The sequence below is a fragment of the Nyctibius grandis genome, chromosome 5, assembly GCF_013368605.1.
Source record: "Nyctibius grandis isolate bNycGra1 chromosome 5, bNycGra1.pri, whole genome shotgun sequence".
In the NCBI taxonomy this organism is placed as follows: Eukaryota; Metazoa; Chordata; class Aves; order Nyctibiiformes; family Nyctibiidae; genus Nyctibius; species Nyctibius grandis.
The window spans coordinates 67,541,425-67,562,835 of NC_090662.1; the positions used below are offsets into that span (position 1 = coordinate 67,541,425).

At 37.0% G+C, this 21,411-nt stretch overlaps 1 protein-coding gene across 1 annotated transcript in view; it reads right to left on the reverse strand.

Moving 5' to 3' along the window:
* Positions 1-684: 684 nt before the first annotated feature.
* Positions 685-21,411, reverse strand: part of KDM7A (lysine demethylase 7A) — an 81,207-nt gene continuing 60,480 nt past the window's right edge. The window contains exons 15-20 of the mRNA XM_068400897.1: positions 15,652-15,749; positions 13,194-13,342; positions 12,835-13,047; positions 10,621-10,702; positions 9,216-9,492; positions 685-8,434 (exon numbers count right to left, since the gene is read on the reverse strand). Of these exons, the coding sequence (XP_068256998.1) occupies positions 8,340-8,434; positions 9,216-9,492; positions 10,621-10,702; positions 12,835-13,047; positions 13,194-13,342; positions 15,652-15,749 (914 nt within the window). The 3' untranslated portion in view covers positions 685-8,339. The remainder of the gene's footprint in view (positions 8,435-9,215; positions 9,493-10,620; positions 10,703-12,834; positions 13,048-13,193; positions 13,343-15,651; positions 15,750-21,411) is intronic.

Here is a 21,411-nt window from a genome sequence, read left to right on the forward strand (position 1 = left end):
AAGGACAGACTTAGAAGCAAAAGGGTTCCTTCTCAATGCTAACGTCATCTGAGCCACCCAGTTCTGACATCACTTTTAGGGTAGTTGGCATGGTAAATACACTCTTTGAATGCTCTTCTTCCTCGACAGGTATGTAACTTGGTGGGAACACAGAGGTTAGCTGCCCCTTGAGAAGAAGCACTTGAACCACATGGGAAGAGTTCAGTAACTGTCACGTGATGGAATTCAAAGCAATTTCTACAAGTGCTGGTCAAGCACAGGAAAATCCTTACTGAGCCTGACCTGTAATGGATGTCTTCAAAGTTCTTTGTAAAAAAGCAAACCCTCTATAACTAAAAATCAACAACTGAAGAATGAAGCGCACCATCTAGTATCTTTTTCAAGTTAATACTAGCCTGAAAAAGCTGCCTAGTTAAACCACATTTCCACAGCCCAGATCCTATTTTAGGAGACCAGAGTAGCAGTTTCTGGAGTTTTGTTGGCTTTTAGTTTTACCGGAACAAAAAGCTGACTTGCATCTTTATGACTTACCACCAAGGTGTATAATTCAAGTGCATATGTTTCTTCCAGATAAATATCACATTCTCCAAGTATGGGTGGGAACTTTACTCACACTTATTGCAGCAAATAAAACATTTCTTATAAGAAATAAACTTTGGGGCAAAGCATCACAAACAAGCAGACTCTTTGTATACTGTTCTTTTAGTTGACTTGTATGTTCCAAAGTAGAGTACTTTTTCCAAGACCAAAGCAAATACAGCAGGAGCAGTACAGATAAATAGATCTATTAAGCCAAACACAATTCTTCAAAAATTTGCAGTACTTTATACTTTTTTTTATATATACTTGGCTTCAAAGAAATCAGATCTTAGCCTAGACAAAGCAAACTGTCCTATTAGCTGGCTGTTAGGTGGAATACTATGAGCTCTGGCAATGACAGACTTAACTCACTGTCTTGATCACCAGCTATTTCTTCTGCAGGTAAAAACTTTAGTCATTGACCGCTGTAGAAACAAAGGCATTTTAAATTCCTGGTTGTATCAGAATGAGTAACAATAACATTCTGGTTTTACAGTTTCAGCCCTCATTAGCTTTTGCCTTGAGACAGTTGACATTACTTACCAGCAGTAAAAGCATAATTTCAAGGGCTCGCAGAAGAAATACTTCTACACAAAGAAAAAAAAAAAGTTTCTATAGAAACCAATACTCGGCATGACTGACTTCAACATATTCATTCTACTACTCAGGTTTCCATCATCAAACCAAAGTTATAACTAAACAAAACAAACAAGAAAAGGTTTGGTTGAATGTGTTAACTAATCAGCTACCACCACAATAGCTTCACAACTTAAGCAGGTCATGACAAACCCTCTAGAGAAAGAGCTAAACTCCACTAAATGTACATAAAACCAAGTTTGTAGGCACTTTACAAGGGGGTACTCCACCTCAAAAGGAGAATACTGTTGATAAAAAAGAAAAACAAAACAAACTTTAGTCTTCAGGTACCAAGAAGGGTAATCTTTCCCATTCCCTGACTTTAGAAATCCAATTCTTTTGCCATATTTGGTAGCCTTGAAATCTTTAAAATCCATCTGTCCATTACGAAATAACAATCCAGGTAAGTATTTCCCCATCATCCCCAAACAAAAAAGCAGAGAACCAGAAACTCTGACTTTTAATGGAAATACGGCTCCAGGTGCTGAAGGCTATCCAGTAGCATTTAAAGCAGCACTTTCAGATATTTTCCAGTATATTATCCCATTATCCACCAAACAGCAGTCACAGAGAAAAGCTCTGGAGCGTAGCTGGCAAAAACAAAAGGGCAAATAGTAAAGGTGCTAATATAGGTTTTTATATGGGTATGAAACTTGTATTTGTGGGCCACTGAGGTGCTCTCTTAAGTCTATCACTTTAAGACCAAAACATTAGTACAAGCGGTGAATTCAGTGTGACAAATCCAGATGAGTCTGTCTGATGGAAATGCGTAGGTTGTAGCGTTGTTCTTCAATCACAGTGATCAAGTCTTTTTCAAAATACGTGGCTGCTCTGATAGACAAACAGCTCTTTCAGATCTTTGGCAAATCTTTGGCTAACCAAATTTAAAATCAGTTTTAACACATTAATTGAAGAGACGTAAAGGAATGTCAAAAAACAGCAGGAACCAATTTCTGGACCTATAAATATTTAATCTTCATCCCCTGTTCTTAATCACTTTGTTTTCTCATGATTTCTTACTCCACTCAAACGAAATTTGTTTTTGGAACTGCACAGAAGCTTCTGCCCCCCAAATCTACACCACCATGTTTTAAACCTTTAGGGCACAGAACTTACCAGTTTGTTGTTTTTTTTGTAAACTATTTCAATCTTATACTTAAGCAGTACATGGTTTGATGAGGTCAGCATTCTTGTTCTTTGTCTGTAAAGCACCTGGCACAATGAAGTCCTGGTCCATGAGCAGATCTCCTAGTCATTATAGTCAACCATAAACTCTCTGCAAATTAAAAGCCAGGCTAAGAAGTAAACTTGTGCAGCTGCAGAGGATGTTCAAATCAAACACCTTTTGCCACCTGGTTCTTCCAATGCCATTGCTGCATCATTTATCTGAGGCTCTCATAAAATGACCATCACTGGAATCTAAGCATCTGCCCATCACAGCACTGAAGCAGTTCAGTAGCATGGAGTACTAACTGCAGAACAAAATGCATTACACGAAGCTGGAGTGTAACACAGTAATGCTTCTGTGACCCCCAAGTAGAGTACCCACATGCAAACACTGTACTGCCATACAGAGTCAAAACAGGGAGCACTTCAACTGTAAACCAGAAGATGACATGTGGTGGGAGAAATCAGCAAAGAAGTCACCCAGGATAAAAGCAAGTATGACAAAGTACATGGAAGTGTGAAAGAGAAATCTGCTCTTCCAGAAACTGCACACACTTACAGGAAAAAGAAAAAAAAAATAAATCAAGAGATGAGTCAGTCATCAGTAGCATGAGACAAACCTGAACACAAACCAAGAGCAAGAACATGAAAATACCATTTGACACCCTTCTTACAGTTCTAGATCTGCTCAAATGACAGATCACAAATAGTTCTACCTCCCTTTTGTATTAGGATTCAAAAAGAATACATACATCTTCATAAAATGCATTTGGTTGCCACATAACATACTTTGATTGAAATGAGATTTGCACTTTGGGGGGAAAAAAAAAACCAACACAAAACACTATGAGAATATTCCCTCTCACATTTCTCCAGAAAATTTCTTCTTGAAAATGCAACAAGGGCACAGAGATCAGACCTCGAAAAGCATTCTTCTCCTCACAATATTCTGTACAGTTTTCTGTATTTACACTGAAGCAAATGAGCAGAAGTCTGAAGAAATTAAACGCTTTAGAGTGCTAAAATCAAAACATAAGCAATACAATTTTTTTAATTTCAGCATTTTAAAGTACAGAAAGTGGAAACTATGAATATCAAATACAAATTTAAACAAAGCCACTTGTCCTCTCCTAGAATAATCAATGTGAACTACTTATAGAAACTTACAAATTTAAAGTAAAATCGAAACAAAATAAATACTGTACATACTTTCCCTGCCTGCAGGCAAAAGAGGATGGGAAATACTGTTATGAATTGAAAAAAATGCTCTTAAAGCTGCAGCATCCCATTTCCCAGCCAAATACTTAACACAGTAGTGCGTTTCTGTAAAAAGGAAGACACACATACACCTACTCCTACTGAGCAGACAAGCTAATATTTTCAGAGACATTAGAAGGAAAGATAGAAATTATACTATAAGAGTAGAAAAAGGAGAGGAAAAGACAAACGGGCCAGCAAAATGTTACTACAAAACTAGTAAATATAGCCAAGAACTAGCCCCTTTTTTTTTCTTTTTTCCAAATTCCATGTTTTTTAAAAAAAAAAGATACACCAAAGCACTGGCAGCAATAGACATTTCCCAGCAGAAGTGACAATACATACCAATATAATCTCTTAAAGTGATCCCTTTCATTCCCTTCCCACAGCATGAAACTCTTATGGCTTAATTTATATTAAAAGTAGAAAAAGTCTTTTTTTCCAAAAAGAAATGCAGCCTATGAAGAACATGCATTTCCTTATCAGTGCTACTTATATTTCCCATCCACTGCATGATTTATCACTCATACGCTCCCACAAACAGGGTTATTAGGGTGTTTTTAGTTTGGGGTTTTTTTTTTTTTGAAAAATGGATGTTGCAGCTTTTGATCTCATTTAACCACAAACAGTAAGGCCCTTGGTTCCATTTATATTTGTCTGTGAAAGAGTAGCTCTGCGCGCACTCAATCCCAGAGCCACAAACAGTTTTTAATGGTCTGGAAGTATTACGTGAATGAAACTCTGGAAAGACACGAGATTTGGGGGTCACGGTGAGTGTGCGAAGGGACAGGTGGGCATGTGGAGCCTAAATAGGGCACTAGGTTCTAGGCTTGTAGTACCAGGTCGTTCTAGCTTCAGCTCTGCTTAATCTCCACAATTACCAAAAAAAGGGAGCAGCAAGATTCACATCAGCTCTGACTCCAAAACCGTGCAAAAATTTTCAACATTTACAACTTCATGGCCTTGTGAATGAAGGTAGCTTATGCCATATAGCAAAGCCCAGGGAAAGCTGAAGCTTCTAAAATGTGATCATGACACTGTGCTCTCCTATATCTCTACTAAATGTAACACAAGCACTTCAACCACCAAAAAAAAACAAAACCCCCAAAATCCTCCATGTGATCAGAAAGCAACAATTTTAACTCTCAACATCTAACCCTTTCGAAATTGTCTTTTAAGAATGGATTCATGTAGAGTATTATAGGTTGCATAGGTAACCTACCTCGGAGGTCAACAAAGGCTACCTTGTAGCCAGGGTTTATTAGCAAGTATAGTAGGAGAAGAAAAGGGAAAGTTGCTGGAAGAGTCTTTGACATAGTTTCTAGGTGGTCTTTCCATTTTCATGGTTTTTTTTTTCCATTGCAGGAATGTGAGAACTTAAGAGAATGGGAAAACCCCTACAATATTTCATTTCCTATTGTTCTGTCTACAAAAAAAAAAATTTTATGCCGAATCCAAGTTCTCTGACTTTTCAAAAAAGATTATCCTTGAAAAGGAGTTACCATAGCAGGCTTAGTTCTCTTTGTTGTCCAGTCAGTGTTCCCTACTCCCTCCCTCTTCCACCCCAAGTGAGACAGTAAGGAAAAAAATAGAGCTTTTTCTCTCCACTACAACAACACAAGGCTCAGTCCATCTACAGAAAGATTGGTGCAGTAGTGTTTTCATCTAGAACACAATAAAAATATCCCTACATACAAGTACACAAAACAAGTGAGGTCACCACATCCTCTTCATGAGCTACCAGGAGACTTTTCTTCTCCCCTTTGTTTTTTTTTCCTCTGTTTTTTTCTTTTTTGTTTTTTTCTTTTTTTTTTTCTTTTTTTTTTTTTAAATACTGCTCATCATGGCAATTTCATTTAAATTACTTGTTCTGAGGTGGAACATCAGAATTAACTTCTGCTGGAAGCATGGGTATCTCAAGAAAATGGGAATGAACCTCTGCCTATTGACAGCCTGTGAAGAGACTAATACATAAGTTCATGCCAGTGGAGAGCCACTTTGAAAAAAAAGTTAGGAATTAGAGTAAAGAAAGAATAAAACCAAGAATTAATAATATATATGGGTCCAGCCACATCTGCGTTCCAATAGTAATATACAGATAAATAATGCAGATGGTCAGAAGAGAGACTTTGTATAAGCCCGTCACATGTACAAGAAAGCATATTCCATATTTTAAAATAATTCCTTACTCCAGATTCTATTCTGGCATACATCTACTTTGGATAAGTGTTCTCAAAAATCTGCCTTTAAGGAGAGAGAGCTCATTCTTCATTCTGCTCTGAATCGGATTGCTGCCCTACACTGGAATTTTCTACTCTTAAAAATTATACAGACAGCAAGAAGAAAACAGTTTTGTTTAATATGCTAAAGCTAAAACAGTTTCCAAAGCCTGGCAGGCATTAATCCATTTGCTCAAGAGAATATTTATACGGGTATATAACTTTAACTATTGACAACACAGTTTATTTCCTTGACTTTGGTGAGAACATATTAGAAGACAGTTAAAATACTCTCTTTTAACTATTTCTATCTGGAAAACATAGCACCTGAGAACAGCAAGTACTTTTAGCCACTTTCAGCACCTCTAGAGTACCTCTTAGCTTATCTTCTGCTTTTTAGAAATCCTTTGTTACCTCCATTTCCAACAGTCTAAACAAGGTTGACAGCTTGCATTAAATTAAAAAAAAAAAAAAATTTAAAAAAAAGACTTAAAACATGCTTTTGTGAAACCATAATTAGCAAACAAACAAAAAAAAATTCACCCATACACACACACACACAAAACCATAAAGTCAATACAATGTAAAAGCAGGTCTGCAAAAAACACTCCTAAGTTATAATTTTCAAGCTCCAGAGGAAGTAAAGCCATGAAAGCTACCTGACTTATTTGCAGTTGCATTATGTTTTGATGTCTCTCAATTTAGAAACAGGATAACATAGTGCTAAATAGTTTTGACCCTGCGACAATCAAAAACACCTGACATCAGAATTATTTCCATAAATTTGTAAAGGCATTCATAATCTAGCCTAGATAAAAATAACTCTGCATAAATATTCTAGAAGGTCCAACTGAATTTGGTGTTAAACTACGAGAAGAGAAAATTATTCCAGTATAGAATATGGAGGAAGGAAAAACTGGTATGGAAAGTTAAATCAATTCAATGACTTGGATAGCTATGCCTGAGTATTTTTACTCTTAGCAAACAAAAAAACACCCACCCAACCAACAATATTGTTGTCACTAGCATATTAATGTTTTCGTTTTGGCTGGACCCTGCAAAATGCCCTTTTTCCAGAATCAAGTAGAAGTATTCCTATTTCCGCCTTCATCCCCATTCCCCAAAAGTTAAATATTTAATTTTATATTACAGAAAAATACAAATTTTAAATCAAAATTATTTACAATAATTCAGAATCGACATTTGCTATCAGCTCTGTATGAAGCCTAACACAAATGGTCATTCTGATACCAGTAAGCTACTTAATGCTTATATATGCACCAGTTAAGACTTTTAATCGGCTGTCTCACCCAGCTTTGAAAGCAACACACATTCTCCTGCCTTCCTGTCTCTTAAGTAAAATGTGTTTAAAGTACAATAATATTTTAATGCTTCTTCCATGCTACATTAAGTAATATGCCAGATCTTAAGTCTGCAATGTATATCTTATGAGTTATTTCACATTAATTGTTCTGAAGAAACATTTATCTTAACTGATGTCCCTATTCCTCCAAAAAGGTGTATTAGGTTTCCCTCCTTTGTATCAACTCTTAAATAACTTGTACAAATACAATTTCAGGGAGCCTTTTTACAGAAGATAATCATCACAGATAGATCATCAGGAGGAAAAGTATGCACTCCATTTTGGAGGAAAGGGGTGCAGTTTAAAACAAGTTAGCTACTGGACTGACGTAAGAAGATTCTTCCGTCTTTAGGAGTCTCTTCTACTCCATCAAATAAATAAATCTGTATAAAAGAGGACAGGTCAAAAAATAACCAAGCTGGCAGAGAATATGCAACTTGCAAGTCAACAGAAGCCCAGCCAATAGCTTACAAAAAGCAGGAAAAATAATAAGATTCCATATGCCTTAATTTAAAAAATAATTAATAATGCATCTCACCCCTATTTAAGACTATAACCTGAATATGAAATTTAGGAGTCCAGACTAATCACAATTAATGTGGCTCTCCACTGCACCAAACATACATTATCAAAACAATTAAAAACTTTCACATTCTTAAATCTAAATTAATAACTCCCACAAAAAGTCTTCCAAATAAATAGGTTTTTAAAATGAATTTAAAAGTTGTCAAAATCTTATCAGAAATAAATTATTGATAAACCACCTTCATCATCTTCCCCTCATTAATTAGGTCAGAAACTACCAGCAACAAATGATATTCAAGCCCTGATGAGAGACTATTTCTCACAGTCCATGTCTCTCTGAAGATTTCCCCATTCCCATATGGTTATTGCTGAGCAGGTGTGGCACAGTGAAAATGCAGCATTGGGTTGATTTGTGGTTGGTTTTTTTTTTTTTTGGGGGTTTTTTTTTCTTTCTTGTTTTTGTTCATCAGGCAGTGTTTTATATGGTACATGCAAGTCTGCTTCAAGCAGAGGAATAACAGCAGCTCCAGGCTCTGTTGACCTCAATACTGGTCTGTGTAGGAAAGACAGCAGTAGTAGAAGTAGCAGCTACATTAAACAAAGAAGCGTGCATGGCCATTCCGGTTCAGCTTCAAGATCTTCCCAAGGCGCTGTTTAGCAGTTGCCATTCCTTTCTTTGGACGTTTGCCTGAAAAATAAAATAAAATACTTCAATCAAGAATTTCATAACAAATTTTTATTATCGTAGAACAAAGATGAAACGCAGCTTTTGAGCTGAAGCAGGCGAAATTTTCATCTGATTCAGTTTAAAAAAAAAAAAAGACAAAACTCTTCATTTGTCTGTTTGGGAGCAAATAAACAGAACCGTAAATAAAACAGGAATTGTTTTCCCTGAAGTCTGGCTAGCATTATTATAAATAAAGTGATTATATTATTTACAAACGTTTCCAGTCTAGGGAAGGGCAGTGGGTGTGGTAGGGGAGAACCTAAACTGAGCTTCCTGAATGTTGCTCAAGTAAGCTCTTCTCTTGAGTAAATTATAGAAAATAAACTAGAAATTAAAACCTAAATATTATGATCATCAGACTATTTTTTGAAGTGTCACAGCTTTTAAAGCTTCACTTCTATAAACAAATCTGATTCAGGCCAGTGATTCAGAGTGCAGTTGTGGTTCTGTTCCCTGTAATAAATGCATAACAGATACACCTGCAGAGTTGCAACGGTAACTATGAAAGTTTCACCTGGCCACGCATCCAGTTAGATCTCTCTTAATTCTGCCTTCACACATTCTGTGCCAAAATCTGTGTTCACAGGATGCCCATTTTATATTTTTCCTCAAGGACTAAGTCTGTCCTTTTTTCAGTAACTGCATCTAACAGCTATTTTTAACGTTTACAAGCTCCTTTTCCTAGTCTTTTTCTTTTTTTTTTTTTTCACTCTGGCAAGAGGACAACAGAGATAAACATTACCTTTTGTCGCCTGGTTGCTGATAGGGGGTGGATTTGATGCTGGCCTCTTTGTTGGATGAAGTGGTACAGACAAGGATGTTTCACCATACAGCCTGTCAGGGCTAAGGCTGCCATCACTCAGCCGACATTCTCCTTGAATTAGATTGGAGTCTCGTGTATACTTGCCATGCTGAAAACTCAAGCCGTTGTTGTGGACTACACTTCTGTTTTCCTGAACCTTATGGTTGGCTTCTGATATGCTGTCTTTCTTGATATATTTTTGAGTTTTACTTGCATCCTAGTACGGAAATAAGGAGAAGGAAAAAAAAAAGGAAGTTGATACCTTCTGGCTACAAGTTCACTACAGTTTTTCTAATTATAGTACTGTATCTTTGAAAAATATATTTTAGTTCCACCAGTGTCTGACCACTTTATGATTCCATCATTTATTTTAGTATACATACCTCTTTAAAAATAAGGTACAATATAGTATCTCTGTGCAAGCTTTTCCATAGGCACTTAAGGGCAATGCTGTAAATTAATTACACATACTAGTGCACTTAATCTCTCTGCTTTTTGGTTTTAGTTTGCAGTGATCAAAACAAATGCAACTGCTCTTGATTAAACTGGCCACTATATCAAGCCATACTATAACCACTGACTACATAAACAGGCAATTTGTTTTCAGTATTCACCTGGTGAGAGAACAAATGCTAAATTGGGAATTACAAACTGTAAGGAGTTTCATGTAGTTAGATATTCTTACTAAAAAAAAACTGAAAAGCATGCAGTTAAAATACAGCTATTAAATAGCACTGTTGTTTTGCAACTGTAATCATTCTAATATTTCTAATATAGACAAGTTTAGAAATACTAAGAAAGTTCAGAGCGTAAGAGAGACAACCTTTCATTTATATATTCCTTGCTGGATTCCACCTGGACATCAGAAAGCAAAAATATTCCTACCTGCTGGCTGTTGAAAGGTTGTATTGGTTTGGCAGTACCGATTTCCTAAGCAAGTATCTTTACTATAAATACTATCAACAGGTTCCACTTGTTCTGATGCTCTGGTTGGGAATAACAACGAATAAACAATACAATGCTTCCCCAGTTAGGCTGAATGTAAATTCACACTTTTTTATGAAAGTAATTTTTTATTTTTCAAGATACTGCCCTGAGCATCTTAATACTAGCCGCTATGACAGAACAGAGTTTGAAAGGGGAAAAAAAAAAAAAAAAATCAAAACAACAACAATGAAAAAAAGCATGACAAAAATATAATACTCAGTTACCAGCATCAGAAGTATCTATTATCAGATATGCAGTGTGGAAAGACCTGTCCACCATGCTTTCTGTACTTACAACTTCATGATCTCTTTTTCCTATAAAAATTTTTGTGTTCAAAACGTTTAAAGTATTGCTTTACCTGAGGGGTAATCCTCGAAGCTTCATTCAGGTGTCTAGTCCATGCTGAAGTCCCCAAGTCTCTTTCCTCTTCCTTCACAGACCTACCTAAAGAGAAGTTTCAACAAGCTTAAATTTTAAAATCAAAAACTAGGAATACAAGGTTAATTATACATTTGAGTAACTTTAAAATTAAAACAAGAAAGAAACGAAAACACAATGGAAAATATTTCCTAGATACAAAATAAAAGAGCTGCTTGGTTCTACACTCGAAATTGGGAAAACAATCTCACAGTATAAATACACCTAATTAAAGATCCATGTACCACAGTAAGAACATCAGACAAATACAATCATTCAAATTTGAAAGTACTGATGTTGAAGACAGCTTACTTTCTTTGTTATGCTACTGTTTTCAGCTTTGTACCATGGCTTTGTATCATGAGGAGTTCATACAAAGATGGACATTTAAATTTCAGGTATTACTAACTGTATTGTTTCTCAGCACTGATGTGCTATTCAGGTGCAACATATGGAAGATCTACGCTGATAGGCCTATAGAAGTGTCCACATTGAAAACACATTTACAATAGAGTTAACTTGTAAAATTAAGGGTATCCCAAGACATCAATTCAATTCCAGTTTGGAGAGGTTGAAAGGTTTTTTATAACCTGCTAGCTAATAAGCACAGTTTCATCATCTGTGGAGTTTGATACATCTACTAGGTCTGTCCAGAATGGAATTTTTTCCTAACAGTCCATATGGTGCTGTATGTTAGATCTGTGGCTAAAACAGTGTTGATAACACACCGAAGTTTTGGCTGTGCTGAACAGTGCTTGCACAGTGTCACAGCTTTCTCTTTTGCCACTCTGCCCCCTGCAGTAAGCAGGCTAGGGGTAGGCAAGAGATTGGGAGGGGATATAGCCAGGACAGCTGACCTGAACTGGCCAAAGGGATATTCCATACCATATAACGTTATGCTTGGCAATAAAACCTGGGGTAGAGGAAGAGGCTGGGGGAAAGGTAGTCTTCCAAGGTAGTCACTGCTCAGAGACTGGCTGGGCATCAGTCCGCTTGCAGAAGGTGACAAGTCATTGCACCACTTGTTTCTTTTCCTCTTTCCTTCACTTACTCAACTGTCTTTATGTCAACCTATGAATCTTCTCACTTTTGCTCTTTCTGTTCTCTGCCCCATCCCACAGGGTAGGGGGAGAGAACAAGTGGCTGTGTGGGTGCTTAGCTGCCAGCCTAAGTCTATCCACCACAATTTAGAAACTTGGATATTAAGTTTTTCATAAAGTTACAAAGATGGAAGGCACTATATCTGTGTGGTTTGCTGGTTAGGGTTTTTTGTTGTTGATTTTATCTATCTATCTATTTGTTTATTTATTTGGTTGGTGGGTTTTCAATTACCAGGGCACTGTCCATGACATCACATTAGACTTTCCTGATGTCCATGTAAACAAAAATCAACATACTATTAGTTCCTTGTATTAGTACCCTGTTTGTTGGTGGGGTTCTATTTGTTTCACATCAGCAAAGCTATGATCTTCTTCCAATTCCTTCTCAAGCAAAGAATTTTCAAACATAATGACTCACTCTCTGTTCCAAGAAGTGATTTTGATTCCATTAAGGGGATTAGTGCTAATGTTCTGCTGTCTGTCATTCCCAAAATGCATTTAACAGATATCTGTTTTTCATAGACATCAAAATGCCACTGACAAAAAAGTTACCTCTGAATTCTCCTCTTCAAGATTAGAATCTCCTTTAATGCACTGCATTCATAGCAGAATTTCAGGAATGAAGTCAAATATGCCTTCTAAAGACACATGAAAAATCACCAAGCAGATTCCTATGGATATCTAAGTAACACGTCATGAAAGCTGCAACCATGAAGGTTTCGTCAATCTTTTCTGAAGATTACACTTTCTATATGGAGACTATACTTTCAATCTAGCCATAACTTTGCCACTCTTGTAAGGATGCCACAAGTTTTAGATGGCAATATTTAGAAGATGTATTCTGATAACCTCTCAAGCTAAGTTTGTCCTGGTTTTCAGAAGTAACATTTACTTTTTACAGAAAAAACAAAACAAAGCAAAACAAAACACATCTTTTTAACTGTTGGGTCTGATTTACTTAAAAACTTGACTACAAATCTAAAAATTTAACTTTAGGTGCTTGTTCTGAGCAGTTTGTCCAAGAGAGAGAGCAGCAGTGTCATTAGTTCAGATACCTACCACATTCTATTGTTTTGTGGCTCTGAGATGGCTGTCTGTATTTATGCCGACTCCTGGGGTAGCTTCTGTGTTCCTGAAGAGAGGTTCTTTTATCTGTGCAGTCTGTGCTTTGAGTATGACCTGGTAAACATGTAGTATAGTGCAATCCTGCCATAGATAGCATGCCCTGAATAGCTGCTTCTTCTGTACTTGTCGAGGTAGGACATTCCCTAGAAAAATAAAGGAGTATTACACAGTTCAAACAGAATCCTAAATTTCTCTGAAGGAATGATTTTTACGTTGGTATAAAAGCAGAACCATAAACATGTGCGAAAAGGTCTAACAGTTTACAAATAAATGCACACAATGTGCTTACTTTTTACTGGGAGCTTCATTTCTGGATGGCTTCTGGGTATTTTGACAAAGGTCTCTCGTGACCTTAGATTCCTCTTTGAAATTTGATGTTACTTCCTGTTTCTCTTCATCACCTGAGCTTTCTGACTCCTCTGTGGAGGAATCCCTCTGCTGAAACAAGAGGAAACAGTATGCAGAATGGTCACTATGCCTCCTAAATAGAGACACTACCTTAATTTATGCTAAATAAAAGCTCAAAAGCTTCCAGGTCCAACTTTTTTTACATGTATAGTATTCAGAATGCAGTTAATCTGAATGTAGCAACTGAGATGCTACACATCCCAATTTTGTAACACTGACAAGTACATGTTCCAGCAATATATAAAGCTTCTCCAAAATCCATTTTCTTACAGAAAACACTATACACATTAAACCATGCACAAATAATTGTATTCTCTTTAAAGAGAGCATTGACTATTCTTATCTTCTATATTCAAAGCACAGGAAAAAATATGGAAGTATGGTTTCAAGCAGCAGCCAGAACTGATGCCTATTACTTATAATGGGACACAACCTGCCCCAAGTAACTGTTTCTGGCTCTTGCTCACACAAAAGATAACTTTCATCAGCAGCATCTCTCTGATGAGTGACAGAAACTCTCAGGTAAATCCAGAACACAGCAGGAACACAGACACAGCAGCTGTTGCCTCTCTTACAGTGGCACAGCCTCATTTCATGAATGAAAGGGCTTTTCAGCTCCTGCTCAGATTACAGCTTGGTATGGGCAGGAGCTTCTCAAAGGTGGAGCAACCTTAGGTGACTCAATATGCCTTTACATGAAGCAAGGGCTATAATAGATATGTTCTGCCTTGGTAATCCAGACTAATCTATTTTCAACAAGTACAGAGAACACCACAATTCTTTTTCAAGCCAAGGAATATATATATGACGTTCAATAAAAGTGTTGAAAGTGGAAGATTAGAACATAGAGGAATCATAATGCTTCAAGACTGACACTACTATTCCTATCATCAAAAACAGAACTGGAATGAATGAAGTGCATCATAACACCAAGGGATGTTTTTATACAATAGCTTCATTCACAAGAGCAGCTTGTTAATCTTTGACACTTGGAAAGTGACACACGTGGGCAATTAAATTATAACTATGACTCAATGTTAGTAATAAAGCTATTATCTTGTTTTGTTAAGATCTTCTTCAGTGCAACATAAAAACATAAAAAGGATTTACAGCAGCTACCGAGACAGTTCATTTTGGATATATCATTACAAAAGACAAATTTAAACATGCAGAAAAATTATTCCATTAGATACTATTAGAAATTAAGAAGCAGAAGAATATAGAAGGAACTAAGAGAGTAAATGGCATTAATATAAAAAATTTCACTCAAAGTCATCCAAAACTGGCTATATTCTCCTGTGAAGAAGAAATATATCACTTCAGAATAAGTATTGATTCTATGTCTTGAAAAAGGAAACCTGCTGAGCCAAAGTTGCTGACAATGCAGTTTAGGAAACCAGAAGAATCCACATCATGAAGGATCCTATCACTTATTCCAACATCTAGATACGGTAATAATGGAAGACAAGATATATTAAAAATAGATCTTGGCCACCATTGAAAAAGTAGGAATTTGAAGACTTCTTGTAAAGTCTTATAATACGCTGACAATTGAAAGAAAGACCAAAGCATTAGCTTTCCATCAGCACAAAACAAAAATTTGATGTAATCACTCCACCCTACTAGCATTTTACTGCTATCCAATTAAAATTGAAATTAGTAAGTCAGAGCACAATTTTGCAAGGGAAGAAATTATAAAAATATTTGTCTATACATATGCACATTTCTAAATACTAAAAGTTGTATTAAAATACACACATGTAAATACATATACGTGTACACGTGTGTGTGTGCATTTATATTTCAGATAGTTCTAAAGAAATGACTACAATCTAGACCCTCAAATGGAGGACTCCCATTTATTTCAAATAGTCTAAAACACCTCAATAGGATTTAGCCACTTCAGCTTATTTAAAAAACTGAAGGCCTTCAAGATTGTATCCATTTAACCATGCTCTAAAATGAAACTGTGTGGTAGATACTCATAATTCTAATGATGAAATTTAGACTTGTTATGGAAGAAATTAACAAAGCAATTAGGATCTAAGTTTTCTCAGACTTTGCATGTTTCAGAGCAGGGCTCATCCTTTGCCAGCCCCACTTTAATCACAAAGATGATCATAAAATTCGGCTCATGATAGCATCTCTTGTCATTTTTCTCAACACTAGAATAAATGAAGAATGAGGCAGCACTGTAAGTCTGAGATATTAACTTGAACAAGAATTAAATACTTTGTTATTGCTCTTTTAACACAAACTTTGACAAGATACATTTGAAGTGAGCAAGCAAAATTATATTTAATTGCTTCGTTAACTTTTGTGACTTTTTCTAGCTATACCTGTGTAGTGCAATCAGGCTCAGATTCTTCTGAATCAGAAATATCAGAGTACTCTGAGGATCCATTCCTGAGTTCTGATTTCACGCTTTCAAAGAACACTGAGGAGAGAAAAATGAAAATGACCCAACATTTATTACATATAAAATTTAACAATTATTTTGGAAGTAAAGAACAAGAAATTTGTATTTAGTTTTTAACGGTCTGTAAACAAAAACACATCCACACACTGATCTGGTTTACAAGTCAAGTCTGTTTAGAACTCTAGTGAGTTGCCTACTGTTGACCAATAGACTCCTCAAGCAGCTCACTGAATGAAGCCAGAAGAAGAGAAATCAGGTGCAGCAGGAGTATATATTTTTTCTCTCCCATAGAGCACATAGTCCACAGATGGCACCTAGGGTCAGAGAGGTGGCTCTCAGAAAAAAGTTAATTAGAAATAATCTTCAATATTACTTTGTCTCAAGACTCTTTGAACCTGGATTTTCCTTGTTTAAAAATAAAAGCAGTTATATAGAAACACTAAACATGGAAGTCAGAGGATATTAAGTGATTTAAAGGTAAAAAAGCCATTGTGTTACTTGCAATTTTACTTTTACATCACAATTTACTGGCATATTCTGCCTATTTTGTGCTACTACAGAGCTGCCAAACAGAGTTAAAATGCAGACCTGTTAAAGATTAATTGCTGTGATGATACACAATATACTTGCATTGGTTTTCATCACAGAAAGTCCTGAAAAGGAGGAGGAGGAGAGGAAATACCAACCCTAGACATGCTTTTTGCTAGTAGTAAGATAAAGGACTAATCAGAGAATGAGGTGTCAAAATAGACATCAAAAACACTGGCATATGACAAAACAATCAATCAAATCAGCCACCTAGTCCACATGGTTGATTACTTTTTTAAGAAAGAACTCAAACACGAAGTAGCTGAGCAGCTCTAAGCAGCATGTACTCTTAAAAGACAGCATATGTCCCAAACAACCATGAGTAGGAAACACATCTGCAAGTGTTTGGAATCCAAGGCTCAAGGTCAGTGGGCTGTACACCTGTGCCAAGGCTGCTGGCAGAAATCTTGATTAAGTACAAATTTGTGAAACACTACAATATGCAGTTTAACTAGCAAAAGTTTTCTGGAGAAAAGCCAAACAGAACACAAAATTTATGAATGTGTGTCAAAAAGGTAGCAGATAAAGAAAGCAACATAATTATTTCAAGTTTTCAAGTACTTATGGTTTCGTATAAAACTATGGCGAAAGCAAACCAACATTTTAACTTTACTTGTCTTTCATTCCAGAACTAATTTCTGATGTGTTGGTTTGCTTTCAGCATAGTTTCATATGAAACTACACAAACAGGATGCAATTCTTCATAACTCATTAATTATGCAAGCATGAAAGATGTACCTGTAACCCTATATACACTGCAATTCTAGTAGGATTTTGTTCCTATTGTAGACTGTGGCAAAGCTCATAAATAGGCATCAAATATATTTCAAGGGATACTATTACTTTATAAACACTGCACTAGTGGAAATTATTTTTACAGTCACAAGAAAGCTAAGAATGAGGCAGGTTATCAGAAAGTGAATTAAACGAACAGCCGGGACCAAGATCTAGAGAAGACTAATTAAACTTAAGATAGTATTAGAAAGAACTGTGAGGAACATCCAAACACAGTAAATGAGCAACAACACTACGTGAAGTATAAGCTAAATTAAGTAATGCTCAACATATGACAATAAAATGAATATTCTAAATTAGTGTAGCTCAAAAAAACCCAAGGGATTTCTGATGATAACTCAAGCCTTCAGCTCATTTCAAACAGGCAAACAAGATTCTAGGATAAACAACAGCATGCATGATACAGAAAATGATACCGTTATATAGCTCAAATGAATTTTCCTTTGGAATACTGCCTTTTTCAAAGAAAAAAATTGCTCCTAGCATAGAGACAATTTAAAGGAAGGGGCAAGAACAATTAAGGATATCTAAATATGCTCACATGTGGAGCTTCAGATCTTAGGCAAAAATTAATGTGTAAATAATGAACCACAATTTAAAAATAAACAAACTTCATGAAGGCTCCTCAGGAACTTTTCTTCTTTCTGTCTTAAGGAACTAGAAAATCCTAATTATTAAAACAACAAAACTATTAAGAAGAAATGTGAGTCTTCCTATAGAAAGGCAAATGATTCAGCAAGACAGAAAGAAACGCAACATATACATAATTAGCTATACACAGATAATAACAAAATTTATAACAGCAATGCTAAATACAGAGTCTCATACTTCAGAAGCCCTCTTACCTTCTCATAGAGATTAACTGATGATACCTTACTAAGAGGGACAAATTATTTGTTACCTGCCTGTTATCTGGTAATATGATCTAGACTGAACAGCTAAAGCCACCTAACATTATTGAGACATTCCTGGTTCATTTGAGGCTGGGTACTAGCATATATGACATAACACACTGTATGACCCTCAGCTCTGATCCAGTTTGGCTATGTCAGTATTCCTATATGTGGCCAAACCATTGTCCGTTTTTACCACTTCTGTATTTTGCAAGCTCTGTGCAAAACAGCCTGATAATAACTCCCCAGTTTTCCTTCTGCCTTACATTATTCAAAAAGCCAGCGAAGCTGCATTACTTTATACTCCTCTTAAAAAAAAAAAAAAAAGAAAAAAACCACCACGAACAATTGCTTTCCCCACTTCCCACTTTCTACATTCCCCTGCAAAACATTACTGTAGTTTTCTCACCCTTCTTTCACATACAGGTTTCAGATACATTTACTGATCTTCACAACAACACACCATGTATTACTAGGACCCTTCATCTCTTCATCCATGAGTGTGATTTGTAACTGGGCTTTAAAAAAATTCAGTCCAAATATACCAGTTGGGTTTTGCTTTCTTTTTGTTTGCTGTTTTTGTGAATTACCTTGGTAATTACTATTGTTACTTTATAATGAACCAGTCTACCCTCAGATAAAGTTATGCTCTGCATGCTTCCAGAGACTGGGAGGAATACTCCAGAAATCGGGTGAATGAAAGCAGTCATTATCCATAAGATCAGGCTAAGCTACTGTGAATTCAAAAAAATTATCTTAAATCACCTTCCCCTCATCCACACAAAGGATCTTGCTCTGTTAAGCACAGCACTTGATCTTTGTCTGTCTGATAACACTGGGTCACCATTTAGAACCAGGACCTTGGCACAACACACAAAGCTATACAGAGTTTGATTTGTTTAAAGGCATCTCTCTGTGGACATTGCTTCTTGGCCTAAATCCCAGTAAGAACAATAGAAGGTGGCAGCTGTTACAGAAACAGGTAGTTACTTTTATGGAATTCTCTGCAAAAGGATATCTTCTCTCTCTCTCTCTAGACCTTTAGTTAAGGTAAAATAATCAAATGTAGGTGATCTTTAATAGGGAAGTTTGAAGACTCTCACTATTCAATTAAAAATATTAGCGATAGTGCTGAGTACTCAATTTCTGGAAGAACAATCTCAACATTCACTTCTAGTTCTAAGTACATTTCTTACATTTAGATACACGCTACCATATTCATTCTGTATCAAGTAAGAGCAACAATTTTGAAGAAAATCTACCGTTTGTCTGTATGATTTAATCTTTGATTCAAGTATAAAACTTAGTTTAATTTACTCAATTTAATTTTGAAAGTGGAAAAACACCACATATGCCTAAGCCTTCATTCAATAAGCCACTTGCCTGGTTGGTTCGTGAGTACCCAAGAGGGACCTCTTTCCTGTGCAAATTTTTTAATACTGTTCTCTGTGACCTTTGGAAGCACAGTCAACAGGGATTACAAATTGCTTTGTTAATAAAAATAATGAAATATTTTATCCAGGCTGACAACGGACTCAAATGTTGTTACGGATTGTTGTGCAGGAAACTAAGGGAACTGGAAGTCTCTAGAAGAGTCTTATTATCTTTGAAGTGTTGACCTCAGTTTCCTCATACATACCCTCTGAGCCCTTGTAAGCTCTACTGTGAAAGGATGTGACTTTTATAATTAAACAGAGTTGAACAGCTATGTCAAGGACCAATTTGTCACTGCACACAGACAGTGCTATTAAAAATAGGCACTGAAAACAGGCATTCAGTATTGATACTTTACTAATACACTGTGTGATCAGCACTGCTGAACACTTGGCAGGAAGGCTTGAGGCTACAGAGAGACCAAAAAAGATTAACTCCTAGTGAAGGATGGTTTGAGGTATTGGAAAGTGGGGTTAAAGTGTTTTACAGACATCGTAAATTCTTCCCCAGCCTTGCAGGCTGCTGCAAAGGTTGAAAGTATAAGATTTTACTAATGCTAAATTATGTTTGATCACTTGTATGGAATAAACCTATTCATTAGCAAAACATACAAAATTGTATGATGTATGTAATCACCAAATGGAATAGAAAAGTGAAATATAAGATAGGTTTAAAATTAGCTGCATGTTATGATCTTTTATTCTCTACAGTGAATGATGAGATGAGCTTTTCACACAGAAGTATATTTTGGTCAAGAAAAAACAGCATTCTTACATTATGAAACAGATCAAAAGGAACAAATACTCATCTAGAACACCAATTAAACTAGATTCGAAGGGGGATGGGGTGGTAGCTGGGCTTGCACCACTGGGGCAACGCTCTAGTGTTGAGGTAGACCAGGAGGCCCCCCATCCCCCTGGGGTGAAATCAGGGGGTGAATCTGGGATGAAATCGGTGTGCCCAGCTCGCTCCCTGAAATGCCTGTACACCAATGCACGCAGCATGGGGAATAAGCAGGAGGAGTTAGAAATCCATGTTCGGTCGGGGGGCTATGATCTAGTGGCAATTACAGAGACTTGGTGGGACGCCTCGCATGACTGGAATGTGGTCATGGATGGCTATGTCTTGTTCAGGAAAGACAGGCCGCTAAGGAGAGGTGGTGGAGTTGCTCTTTATGTGAGTGAGCAGCTAGAATGTATTGAGTTCTGTCCAGGGGCGGATCAGGAGCGAGTTGAGAGTTTGTGGGTGCGAATTAAGGGGCAGGCTGGCAGGGGTGATACTGTTGTGGGTGTCTATTACAGGCCACCGGATCAGGATGAGGAGGGGGATGAGGCCTTCTACAGGCAGCTGAGAGCAGTCTCTCAATTACAGGGCCTGGTTGTTGTGGGGGATTTCAACTACCCTGATATTTGCTGGGAGGCCTACTCAGCCAGCCATCCTCAGTCCAGGAGGTTCCTCCAGTGCGTTGATGATAACTTTCTGATGCAAATGGTGGATGAGCCAACTAGGAGAGGAGCGCTGCTGGATCTGATCCTCACTAACAAGGAGGGTCTGGTTGAAGAGGTGAAGGTTGAGGGCAGCCTTGGTTGTAGCGACCATGAGATGGTAGAGTTCAGGATCTCATGTGGCAGGAACAGAATAGCTAGCAGAATCACAACCCTGAACTTCAGGAGGGCCAACTTTGGCCTTTTCAGGCAATTGCTAGGGGAAATCCCATGGGACAGGGTACTAGAAGGTAAGGGGGCCCAAGAGAGTTGGTTAGCATTCAAGGACTGCTTCTTCCGAGCTCAAGATCAGAGCATCCCAACAGGTAGGAAGTCAAGGAAGGGTACCAGGAGACCTGCATGGTTGAACAGGGAACTGCTGGGCAAACTCAAGTGGAAGAAGAGGGTGTACAGATCGTGGAAGGAGGGGCTGGCCACTTGGGAGAAATATAAGTCTGTTGTCAGAGGATGTAGGGAGGCAACTAG